The 12,920-nt window shown below is 37.8% G+C and overlaps 2 protein-coding genes across 2 annotated transcripts in view; one reads left to right on the forward strand and one right to left on the reverse strand.

The window, feature by feature from the left end:
• Positions 1-1,009, forward strand: part of LOC106662830 (corticosteroid 11-beta-dehydrogenase isozyme 2) — a 110,668-nt gene extending 109,659 nt beyond the window's left edge. Inside the window, exon 4 of the mRNA XM_014387217.2 lies at positions 373-1,009. Within this exon, the coding sequence (XP_014242703.1) occupies positions 373-592 (220 nt within the window). The 3' untranslated portion in view covers positions 593-1,009. The remainder of the gene's footprint in view (positions 1-372) is intronic.
• A 3,455-nt stretch (positions 1,010-4,464) lies between these two features.
• LOC106662860 (ribosomal oxygenase 1) lies at positions 4,465-11,068 on the reverse strand. Its single transcript, XM_014387268.2, has 8 exons — positions 10,867-11,068; positions 10,192-10,797; positions 6,821-7,249; positions 6,498-6,714; positions 6,153-6,393; positions 5,955-6,075; positions 5,040-5,253; positions 4,465-4,955 (listed from the first exon to the last, which is right to left on the reverse strand). The coding sequence occupies exons 2-8, from the start codon at positions 10,782-10,784 to the stop codon at positions 4,566-4,568; spliced, it is 2,205 nt and encodes a 734-aa protein (XP_014242754.1). The 5' UTR covers positions 10,785-10,797; positions 10,867-11,068; the 3' UTR covers positions 4,465-4,565.
• Between the last annotated feature and the right edge of the window lie 1,852 nt (positions 11,069-12,920).

Here is a 12,920-nt window from a genome sequence, read left to right on the forward strand (position 1 = left end):
TCGATTCTCTGAGTTTCGTCAGAAGGAACTGGGACACCCTGTATAACAAAAGAAAGAAACTGTGAATTTTAGCCGTCAGGATGGTGTGTTTATGAACAGTGATTACCATCATTTAGTGATATTAGCAGAATAGGAATGCATTATGCATGTCCATGTGTGTAATTTATTCCAAAGCATGTTTAGCACTGCATGAAATTTTATCAACTGTAATGGCGTAAATCTACGATGCAGCTAAACCCGTTATTGCCGGTGTGTTATGCTGTTTAAAAAGTCTGCTGAGAAATGGAGGACTTTGAAGTTGCCTGACTCAATATTTCCTTTTTATATGTGATTTTTGTTTTCAAACGTTTTTCACTTTTTTGTTTGTTCTAGATTGGACCAAGGCGAAAATTCGCTAGACGCTTACTTGAAATACAACGTGAACACACTGCCGGAATATGCGGCCTCCACGATTGAACAGACACTGCTTGTCGCTCGGCCTAAACAGACATACGACCTAAAACCACCCGTCAAACTGTCCAATTACTTGACCGCGGTCACAGCCAAGTTCAACCACGGATTCAAACAAAAAGGATCCGTCTCGACGGTTTAAAACACAACACTTTATAATATTGGATTCCACCTATTTGATTATCCGTTTTTCTCGTTGTTTTTCAAATTTGGTACTACTTGAGTTTGAATATTGTAAATATATTGCAACAGCTATTACGGATAAACAGATATTTGGATTCTTAAATTCTCTTCTTCCCTATTGTAATTAAGGTGCCAAGATATTTTATTGAATGTTTAAGCAGAGAATAATCTATTTTGACTAATCATTCATTAATAAATATTATTTTTTGGTTGTTTTAATTAAGCTTAATTTTGTTATCTTTGCATTATTTGTTTGTAAAGTTATTACTATATTTTTTGTTTCCTGTCATATCATCGGTACTAACATTACGTCCATTACATACTAATCATTAATTTTAGAAAATCTTATTGTACATATAAATAACAAATACTAATTTATATTTCGGATGTATAGTTTGTATAATAAATTTTGTATTTATCCTAAAAAATGTTTTCTTTTGGCCCTAATTATCTTATGATATATGATGCATAGGATCAAAGATGGAACAGAGAGTGTTGGGATAATAGAGCCGAACTCGACCCTAGCAAAGTCCCTTGGACCATTTTCTAAGCTGAAGTCCATGCAATGCACAGGATTTAATTTTAAAAAAATGAAAGGTGCACAGATTTACATACTTTCAGACGGCCAGTCAACCATAAAGGCACTGAATTCGTTGCTTTCAACTCCAAAATTAGTCATTAGACAATGTCAAGAATGTCTGTCAATTAATTATTCTGGGAAAACAAAACAAGATTACCTTGAAGTGGGTTCCTAGATGTGAAGGAAATGAACTGGCTAACGAACTAGACAAAAAAGGGCAGCCTTCTCACCCAGGCGACCAGAACAACTAGGTGCAATGGAGTGCTTAAGTTGGAACTGGAAAAATGGCTTTAGAAAGAAAACTCCAACTCTGGACAAACGCACCAGGTGTGAGGTAAGCTAAAAGATTTACAAATCTCCAAAAATGGAAGGCGAAGGAACTCCTCAACAGGTAAGATTTCAGGAAAATTATAGAGCCTCTAAAACAGCCACTGCCCTCTTAACTGTCATCTAAAGTAGATGGGCAGAGCAGTGACCGAGAAATGCTGACTCGCCAGGAGGAACCGGACATCGGCACATATCCTTTGTGAATGTCCATCATTAGCCTGGTTATTGTACGGCCTCTTCGGTGGGGTATTTCTCACTACTAAAAGAGGTCCGCGAAGGGGCACCAAGGTGTTTTATGGAAAAAGCACACTTTCCAAAACATGTTATAATTTGTAGGAATTCTATTTAGGTCACAGTTGAGGAAAGGAATGTCATAATTATATATCAATCTCTCCCCAACCTTCAAAAAAATTCGATCGAATCTCTGGCTTGCTATTCATGCTCATGATCGGTTTTTCCGAGTCATTGAAGGTAATACCCTTCCATGCCGGTGTCTCTCGGGGTAATGTTATGGCCATCACACTTTACCATGTACATGCATCCTTTACTATCATCACACCGTTCACCTGTACAGTCAATATAATCATTCACACTCGAAACCACACACTACTAGAGCTTGGTGTGCAAAGAAATAATAAAATTTAATAGAAAATTCCACCCATATAACCTTTACTCTCCGCATAAAGATCCCTTCCTCCATAGGTTACTTCTATCCATATTTCCTCCTCAACTGCGGACAAGCTGTATCTAGGAGTATACACCTACAAACATTTTGACATGGAATCCACACACACGGTTGAAACGTCAAGTTATGACATTATAGATAGCTCTTTCGCGATTGGTCGATAAACGCATATACTTACCTCTGATATAGAAAAGGCTGCTTGGTATACAGCCTTAGTGAAGTCGACGTCTACGACTGGAAGTGAGGGGTTCAGCCAAACATTATATATCAACAATATCCATCACATCCAAACTGCCTAATCTGTCAGGGGACACAGTCCACTCCTGAGTTCGTCCACACAACATATTTTAGGTTATTTGTTAGGTCCAGCCTCTTCCGTAGGACACTAAGCTAGGTCGGATCCATACACCTAGCCAGTGATTGATTTTGTTTGCATCTTCTTTGGATGGAATCAAAGAAGAAAGATTATCTCATCAGGTCCTGGGACCTCATAAATACTAAGAAAAATCTTTGATGCTGCATTCTGTGTCCAACATAACTGCACATACTTATAACTTTTGTCCAAGATGTAGTAAGCTTCTGTTAACAAAGTTTCATAAAGCCTTCATAAATCCTAAAAACTGAAACTCTCATCCCGACGATGACATTGTGGTCACTGCCTGTGTTAACTAAAGTTTTAGTCTAATTGTAGCTGCTTCCGTTCTCCATTTAGCACTCTTGTATATAACCAGGGACTTATTCTACTAAGTCCTAAAGCAGACTGGTCAACGAGATCTCAACCATTACTCAATGTTGTGACCATCTGCAGTTTCCAAACCATGCACAAGATGTCACCACCAGTTCAGGAAGTATCTTGCCTCTCTGCAGCCAATCACCAGAGAGTAATTTTTATATAAGCAGGGGCAATGCCCACTAACTTCAGTCTTCAGCCTCGTTTCGTCGACAAGGTCTCACTACTCACTCGGAGCAAGCAGATCATACCAGCTTAACAGGACATAGCTCCTCCTCTCACCTTGAACCCTAACTAAACCTGGCAAGAACATTGCCAGATTACTACCAATAGGTAGTTCTCAACTTTAATTGGCTTTAAACCAAAAACTGGATCATACACGAAATACAAGTGATTCTGTGGATACCAAAAATGTTATAACTTTTGAACACCTCAATCAATTTTCTAGCTAATGATAATAAAAAGAAGGTAGAATTGCAAAGAAACATCCCTTACCACAACAAATGCTTTTGTTAATTTCACTACTTTCGTGGTCCGCTTGACCAATTAATACATGACAATTAATTAAGGTTTTTAGTTGAGATGAAAAAAAGTTAATGGCACGAGAGGGATTCGATCCCACGACCTTCGGCTAGATGCTGCTACTCTCTACCATGGCTGCTCTACCATTTGAACTATCGTGACGTCGATCCACTCGGACATCAACTCCCCATCTCAACTAATAAATGATGAAAAATGACAAAAGGAGGGAAAATCCATAAGGTGGGGTTGAGATGGGGAGTTAGTGTCCGAGTGGATCGACATCACGATAGTTCAAATGGTAGAGCAGACGTGTATCTAGCCGAAGGTCGTGGGTTCGAATCCCTCTCGTGCCATTAACTTTTTTTCATCTCAACTAAAAACCTTAATTAGCTTTTGTTAATGTAGACAAGCACAAATTTGTGATAGCCTACAAATCTTGACTATAAAACACCTTTGGGGGACTGTGGAGGCCGAGTGAGTGGTTAGAGCATCTGACTCATAGTGCTAGCGGTCATGGGTTCGAATCCTGGCATAGCATGAGGATTTTTAATTGTGAATAATATGGGAAAAGTATTGAAAAGTGGTTTGATCCCTTGTTCCAGACACCCAGCAGTTATTTGGACATTAGCCCTCCTGAATGACAGGAATTACTTTACATTTTACTTACTTTTTTTTATATTAGTATGTGCTTGCTTGTAAGGAAATGTTTTAAGGTTTCTACTTCCATTTTGCCCATCTATTTTACTACAAAAATGTCTAAAATACTACCAAACTTATGATGGTATGAGATGATTAAATACACCAGGGTAAGGTTAGCACGTAATTTAATATTTTAACATTTACTTAAGCAATTAGACAAAGAGTTGAAAAAGAGCTTATTTGAAAGTTTTCACAAAGTTCAAAAGTTTATATGTTAAATGATTCTGTTAAAACTTAAATAAATACATTTATTTACATGTAAAAAAATCTCCAAATGCCAAAATTAAATCCACAGGAATTTAAAAAAAATATATATGAATTGAACTGAAACAAGAATAAAACATTTCATGTTTTAGATTAACAAATAACATCATTATCTGGTTACACGTCTAAGAATCACAATTGCTTTCTTCACTGCATAAAAAGTACTGTGATTCATCATCCAATTTATTGGATGCCATCTCATCGTCGCTGATTTCTAGCGTTTTTTCTGTTTGTGAATCTAATCTCTTTTCTTTTTTGTTCTTCTTCTTGGCCGGTGGTTTTTCAGTTTGGCCGCCCTGTCCTTTATTCAGTTCTTCATCGGCCACCATTTCCCTCAAGATGTTCTTTATATCGGACACGTCGCAGTTTTCATCGTGTCCTTCCTGCGAATCGTCATTTTCATCGCCGGACACATCATTAAAGATGGTTTGTATTGTTTCATCTTGATTCATTTCATCGAAGGGCGTTTCGGTAACGAGAACACCCCGATCCCACAAATCGCTGGCAAGCAGCATCTAAAATAATGTTAGATGATAGTAACTTCAAAATTGTGACTTAAAGTGATAAAATAAGATTATCAAAAGTTACAAAAGGCTTACCTTATCATCTTCATTTTCGCATGGAAGCATGTTTATCGGGGTGAAAGAGGGATAACTGGCTATCAGGAACTTCATCGCCGTGACCATATACTCTGGTAAAATGAGGTACTGCGGTTCTTCCTGGTGGTATTCTTTAGAATTGTCAATCGACAGGTAGAGCCTGTATTGAGTTTCAGTCGTACCGTCTTCAAGTTTAACATCTTCTCTTACAAATCTAAAATACAACAAATTATAGGCGAAAAAAAACCCTGAAAAGATATCAAGTGGAGAAGCTATCCAATGAGAGCACTCCTAAATCAGACATTATAACTTAATCAACCGCACTCTCTGAGACTAAAAACTGCCTTTTTAGACATTGAGGAGGATCGCTGGAAAAATATCAGGAGGAAATAGTATTGACTATCTTTTGAGTCCTGTACGGGGATTCCAGGTCATTCGTCTAGGTACAGGTCTATGTAGTGGATGATGATGTTTTCGGTAAGAATGATAGTTTGGAGGTAGAGTTATAAAACGGAGGGTGAAGGTTTTGGGACTTGTAGTGTTTAATTGGATTCAGGATTTTTTGAACCATTGTTCAATTGAATAAGGTGTGGAGGGTTGGGTGAGGTGTTACGGGGTCAGAGTGAGAGTACAGAATGGTGTGCTAGATAAGAGGGTCGGTTGGGTTGGGAAGGGATATCAGCAGTATATACTGAGTACATATCAGGCTGAGTACACCAACCTGATGGACTGTACAAACAAGGGTGTGAGAATCCAATCCATGCTAGGTAGGATCCTGTCAGATAGGATTTGAAGATGAGGTAGTGGGTAGAAGGATGGTTAGGGATGGTTAGGGTAGAATGCCCTTGAGTTTCCAGAGCAAACTGACAGACTTGACTGAAAGCCTCTTCAACATTTTTTTGTTCTTTTTTTTACCTGGAGCAGTTAGCACGAACTAGTCGGACCATTGTTTCCAGGGTGACTTCTACTCGATTCCTCAAACGGCCATTTTCCTCCATTCGCATTCCATTTCCGATCACTGAACATGACGCTTCCTCTTAAATAAATAAAAAAAGTAATAAAACAAATTCAGTTTGATATTAACAGAAATCAATAAATACAAAAGAAACTAACCGATCGATAAAACAGGAGGGAGGGCATCGTGCATAAACTGCGTCCCCATATCGTCTACAGCCTGGTCAATGTCAACATAATTCACAAGCTTTGTGATGAGTTTTTTTAAGTTTTGAATTAAACCTTTTCTCTCTGGACAAGTTTTGTACGCTAAACCGGCCTGTTTTAGATAGTTAATTGGTAAACCTCTTCGAAAGTCAATGTCTTCATTAATTGCTCTCTGCAACGCATTTGGTACAGCCTTGGGAAAAACACTTTCTTTTATTATTCAAAAATTAAGACAAGCGTAATATATGACAAAATTAAGTTTGAAATAGCTAAAAAAGTAGACTAAGCTAGGTTTACCTTTTCTAAGAGATCACACCAGGAAGTTTTCTGATATACTGAAACCGTTACATGGAGTGAATGTTCATTATAAAGAGTTCTAGCTTGATGTATAAAACCCCTAGGAAAATATAGCACATCGCCAGCTTTTAACGTGACTTCAAGCACCGGAGGCTCTGTGACTTCTTCAGGTTTGAAATTTTTACTAGAATGTCTTGGGAGCATTTCATATCTGTTTCTAAAAACGCACACAGGAAAAAAATATAAAAGCTTATTAAAACACACACTAATAAAAAAAAAGAAAAGCTTATTAAAAACACACACTAATAAAAAAACATCTTTACCTTGGATTATAAACCTTCCATTTCTTTTTACCCTCGATTTGAAGTACAAAAGCTTCAATGTCATCATAATGCGGTGCAAATCCTTGAGAGTTTGGCGGTGTCAGGTATGCATTGGCGCCGACAAAGGACCCAAAGTACTCTTGGAGGGTTGAATTGAGGGCCAGAAGGTGTGGTGAGTATGTCTGAGGGCTTAGAAAACGCACGCTGCATCCGTTTGAATAATAGTCCCAGACGACATGGGCCTGTGCTCTCGCTTCTGGGTTGTGTGTTTCCCTCACGCCATCCGTGTAAGTAGTGACGTCCACGTCTCTACCGAACAGAATGACATTCTCACGCAATATCTCGTCCATCATCGGCGTGCTAATTAGCTTGCTGAACTTGCTCGCGTTTGACGATGGAATGTAAACAGGCGCTTTCTCCCAATACTCCCTACAAATTTATACAGTATGCATCAATATATGTATAAAGAGGCTTATGAAGTTGTGTGGCAATTTTTACAACCTGAAGTACCATCACAAAAATGAGCATTCATGAAACAGTTTTAATTACTAAAAGTCAACGTCAAAACACTACCTGTGTTCTTTAATTTCATTTTCATGCCTTTTCCGTTTTCAGGATATTGTCAAAATACAATATTTATTGAGAGTATTAGATTTCTCATAGAGGCTTGTGTGGTGATGGACATCAAATCATAGCTGGAGTCTCCCAAGGATCAATCCTAGGCCCCGTTTTGTTTAACCTGTTCTTCAATACCTTAGCCCTACCCAAGAAGTGCAGCTCGACTGCCCTCTATTCATCTAAAACAGAAGCCATTCTCTTCACCAAAAGACCCATGGTGACTGGGCAAATGGAAATCCCCTGGTTGCAGTGTTAAATACCTCGGCTTAACCACTAGGTCTTTCACTACTCGTGTCCCGCATTTTGGCCCTGATAAGGGCATTGCAGGTGGACCATCTGATTTACACCAGACATGTGAATGAAAGAGTTGATCGTGATAAAACTGAAATAAGGCTGCTGTCCCCTGTCCCTGATGTTCCACCTGTTGAACAAACCTCAACAAACTACAAATCTGCCAGAGTCAGTTTCTGAGATTTGTCACGTTTTGCACAATATGGACAAGTATTGAGACCCTCATGAAATGACTAACATGAAGACAACTTTGTTGAACCACCGAAATGACCCAATTCTTTGATGGAATCATCGCATGTGATGAGAAATGGATTCTGTACGATAACAGGAGGCAAACAGGTCAGTGGTTGGACAAGGACGAAGCGCCAAAACACTTCCCAATACCAAATCTGCACCCAAAAAGGTTACGGTGACTGTTTGGTGAAGAACTGCTGAGGTTGTTCAATATAATTTCCTGAATTATGGCAAAACTATCAGAAATATTGCCAAGAAATTAACAAAATGCATGGGAAACTTACTGCGCCCTCCATGTTCACCCGATCTCTAGTCTTTAGATTTCCACTTTTTTTGATAACTTCTTGAGGGATTAACTTTAGAGAATGCAGTGAAGCCGAAAATGCCTCCAAGACTTTATTGTGAGTTGAAATAAAGATTTTTATGTCAGCAGAATAAAAGCGGTTATTATACATGGGCAAAGATGTATAGATTGTGATAGACAATATTTCGAATTAATTTTCTTTAATTTATAAAAATTAAAAATAGTTTTGACAACCTTTTCAAAACCTGCATTATTTTTGCACAACCCAATATATATAAATTATGGGTTGTTCGAAGACAACTATATTTAGACTAAAAAAATAAATAATTATAACATTAATCAGTACAATATAAAGATTAATGAAACAGGTGTTTCATGTATGGAACCAGGGAGAAGACTTGCTAATAGGAGTCAGTAGGGAGTTCTACTGTCACATCAACTTCCCTGGAAATGTTTATATAAAAATAGTTAAGTGCCATTAATTTGACCACTTATAACCTATAATTTTGGTATTGATTATATGACGTTTTGAATGTAGTGCTGTGGAATATTTTCATACTCCTCGAACAGTGCCAGTCTTAATTCCTGCAAATCACTGGGTGCCATTTTACCCTCTTTGACAACTCGTTCGGAAGGTGTTCGATAGGGATTAAGTCAGGTCTACATACTGGCCACTTCCAACATTGAATTGAAGAAGCCCGCTTCAAGTAGTACCCCAAAAATCCTAGCTGTGTGGGGGCCTTGCATTGTCCTGCATAAAAATAAAACTGTTGCCAATTAGTAGCATATAAGGAACAACTTCTGTTAACACATGTTCATGTATTGCACAGCTGTTAGAGAACCCTTGATGGAATATTTTCCCAGACCAAACACCACCTCCTCTATAGATTCTTCAGAGTGAAAACGTTGCGTGTATTGCTCTCCTGTTTTTCTCTTGGCCATAAGACGACCTCAAACAAAACCTTAATTCACCTGAGAACAAAATTTCAGTCCAATCTTGCTCAGACCAATTGATGTGATTTCTTGTTAAACTGAACCGAGCTGTTCTGTGCCTTGTCAGCAGTCTTGGGCCTGTGGCAGGGCAGTCTCGCACAAATCAACCTTCAGAAAGTGTACACCTTACAATGCGTAAACTGACATTAACATTTCTAACTTGTTGAAGTCGTTGCTTGATTTCAACAGCTGTAGAATGATATTTACGGAGTATATTTGAAACAATAAAATGATCATTTCTCTGAGATGTGACACGGTAGAATCTGATCCATGCCTTCTTGAGTAACCTCTAGCACCTGTCAGACAGTTGTTCTGGGAATGTTAAGCACCCTGGCATCATACATTTATCTTCTCCCACCTTCAAGCATTGCTATGATTCTAGCCGATTCCATATCGCCTAAAACTATCACTTAAAGATATTTCAAATTTATAATAAATCAAACTAGTGGAACATTAGAAAGAATCCTTACAGAAAAAGTAACAAAGAAGACATCGATTATTCAAAGATTTATTTACAATATACAATTGTAAACATAAGTGAGAGATTTTGTTTTATTTACCTCTAGTTCTTTAAAACGGACCAAATATTTTTGTAAGATAATTCATGTAGGATTGTCTAAGAGATAATTAAAAATATTAATAAGTACGATCCAAAAAACCAGAACACAGTAAAATGTGTGATCTAGCATAAAATTAAAATTGTTTAAACAGACCATGGTAACCGAGTGGTTATCATAAAAGACTTTTGTGGGTTCGATTCTTGCCATCACTCCTGGCCTTTTGTCCGTACCCCTTTCCCACAAAAAATAAAAATAAATAAATTATTGGACGTAGCATCTTACTTCTCAGGCTAATATGCAAGATCATAATGCCACTTTAAAAAAATTGTATCACATCATAGTGAAAGTAAATTTGGTACAAAAAAAGTTACCTCATGAAAGTGTCCAGCGTCAAAGGTGCCAAAATTTTTTCAAGGATCTCTTGTCCTGTTACAAAGCTGTTTTTCTTGTGAAGAGCAAAATTCTTGACTTTGTTGAGGAGTTCATTCTTGTGCCGTTTAGTGGTTGAAGCCGCAGCTGCACCTTTTTCCATCCGTAGCGTCGAGACCTGTTGGATGATGCCGGGCCGGTCGACCGAATGGATAGAGCATGGTCCTTGCGACACCTCCGCAAAGATGTTCAAGTCCTGTTCGGGCCGTTTATTTCTCATCTTCTTCTTTTTCACCTCGGGCGAAGCATCCTTGGTTTCAATTTTATGCTTTTTGGCCTTCTTCACTTTCTTCGGTTTCAAATTCTTTACCTCTTCCTTCTGCGAAGTACCAGGCTCCTTGAGCTTCTTCTTCATGACGGACTCGATCTTTTCTCGTTTCTTGACGAGCAGCTTCTTCTTCTCCTCTCTGCCGGTCGCGACGGCCGCCTCGAGCTTCCTGGCCTTCAGCTTCTTCTTCTTCTTGGCGTTCTTCGACGTGCCGTTCTGCTTGGTGTACACCGCGAAGGCGGAAAGAGGCTCGTTTTCCGGCACCATTTCCGTCTCTCCTCTTAAACAAAATATAAGACAATAAATACCAAAACAAACGTGCTTGGCACTGCACAAGGCGGAAACTCACCGGTCCGAAGAGCAATCAATCTTGAAACAACTGTAATCCGAGTGTCTTTGAGTTTCAACAGATCTCCACTCTGGTGAAATGACACATTTACTAATTTCAAGCAAGTCGGAAAAAGACAAAACTGAGATTGTGAAATATAGATAAAGTCAGTTCGCGCTTAAAACGCAGATGAGTAACCTGAACATGTGTTAACCTGCTGAAACCGAGAACATGGCGCTCTGGCGGTTCTGATTCTAACAGCCGACATGTTCAAATTCATTTCCCTTATTTTTCCAATATTCTTAGATTGTTTTGCTGTTTTCTTTAAACATCTATTTTTTTACAACAACATTCACTGTTTTTGCAAAATCCTGCGCTAAAGTTCTTTCCTCCAATATACTGACAGGCAAAAAAGAACCACCCAATTGATTTTTTTTTTCAATTTTTCCATGAAAGAAAATTCTGCCTTTAATTTGTCTCCCTGTTTATACCAATAAATATTTCTATATGCTACGTTTTAAAATAGGAATATCAATTAGAAGTAAACACACAACCCATCCACAAAAGGATAAAGGATTTTTCAATTTTTACTTTTTACGGAATTTGTTTGTTGTGTTCATGTTGTGAAGTTCATTCACTCTAATTTGAATTCTGAAGCAAAAAACTGTTTAGTTTTCATTTTTGTTTTTTTAAATTTCCATTTTTAAACTTAAAATATGCCACTTAGTGCTGAGGATGTTGCACGTGGTATGGCACTTATTGATGATGGACATTCCATCAGGTATGCGGCTACTGCCATCGGAGTTCCTTATGTTTTCAAGAAACTGGGTCCTACCATAGAAGGCCCTAGAATAACAGGACTTTTTTAATTAATAAAATTTATTTATTAAAACTGGTCTTATTAGACCAACCATTAATTTTACAATAATATAGAATAAATAAATGTTTACATTCTTATAAATCCATTGTTACAATAAGATTTACATTTCACTATTCACTATTCATTTTTAACTACAAAAGTTCATATGACTTTGTTCTTTTTAATTTTCTGACCATGTTTGGGTTATGTAAGGGTTTGGTCGCTTCCACATTATCGTGCTGGCTGAGGCGAGCCTGGTGTTGGGCGGCAAATCTTTGTATTTCCACTGAGACTTCAGGAATCTTAAGATTTATGTCCTTATTCCTTATGTACCAAGGTTTGACCATGTTATGTAAGATTTTATTTTGGAGTGTTTGTATGATTTTGATATTGCTGTGTTTGGTACAACCCTATAGTTGAATAACATATGTCCACATAGGCTTTATGACTTGTTTATATAATAATATTTTATTTTGAATAGCAAGGTAGGAGCCACGCCCTATCAACCAGTATAGTTATCTATACCTAAACCTATTTCTGTCCTTTTTTTCTTCAGGTGTTCTTTCCATCTCAGCTTGGCATCTAAGGTCATTCCCAGATATTTAGCTATATTGCTGTATGGTAAGTTCCATCGATTGTGAACGACGGAACATGGTCCACCTATTTGTTTGTGAAGATTAGATGAACTGATTTATGCTGATTTAGCTTGATTTTCCATTTTTTTGTACATTCGTTTATCTTATTACGTGCATTTTAAAGGATTTTGGTTGTGTGGGTGATAGTCGGTCCTAGCATAACACCACAAACGTTGCAATTTTACTCCATCTATTTTCGGAAAATCACGGGTGTATAGCAAGTAAAGCAGTGGACCTAATATGCTACCTTGTGGCACTCCTGCATTTATTGTTTTTAATTTTGAATATTGATCTTCTTGTTTGACTCTAAACAGTCTGTCAGTTAGGTAGGAACTGATAATATCGACATACTTCTTTAGTAGTATACCTTTTAGTTTATAACAGGATGACCGTTTTTTGACTTTGAAAATTTCGCGAAACCGGCACCTTACTGTTGTTCAAGCGATTCATCAGCTCCAGAAAGTTCGAGGTGTCCAAATTTTTGAACGCACTTCTCGAAGAAGATTAAATCAGAATGGACTGATGGCTTTGAATCCTGTAAGATGATCAGAATTGACCAAAAGACACAGAGTTGCACGGCA

Source organism: Cimex lectularius, unplaced genomic scaffold (genome assembly GCF_000648675.2).
Source record: "Cimex lectularius strain Harlan isolate CLEC.00 unplaced genomic scaffold, Clec_2.1 scaffold45, whole genome shotgun sequence".
In the NCBI taxonomy this organism is placed as follows: Eukaryota; Metazoa; Arthropoda; class Insecta; order Hemiptera; family Cimicidae; genus Cimex; species Cimex lectularius.

Coding starts and splice junctions, on each gene's coding strand:
- LOC106662860 (XM_014387268.2), bottom strand. CDS start 10,784: ATGGTGCCGGAAAACGAGCCTCTTTCCGCCTTCGCGGTGTACACCAAG. Junction 6,076..6,152: donor CCCTCCTGTTTTATCGATCG/GTTAGTTTCTTT, acceptor TATTTATTTAAG/AGGAAGCGTCATGTTCAGTG. Junction 5,254..5,954: donor GTTCGTGCTAACTGCTCCAG/GTAAAAAAAAGA, acceptor GTTGTATTTTAG/ATTTGTAAGAGAAGATGTTA.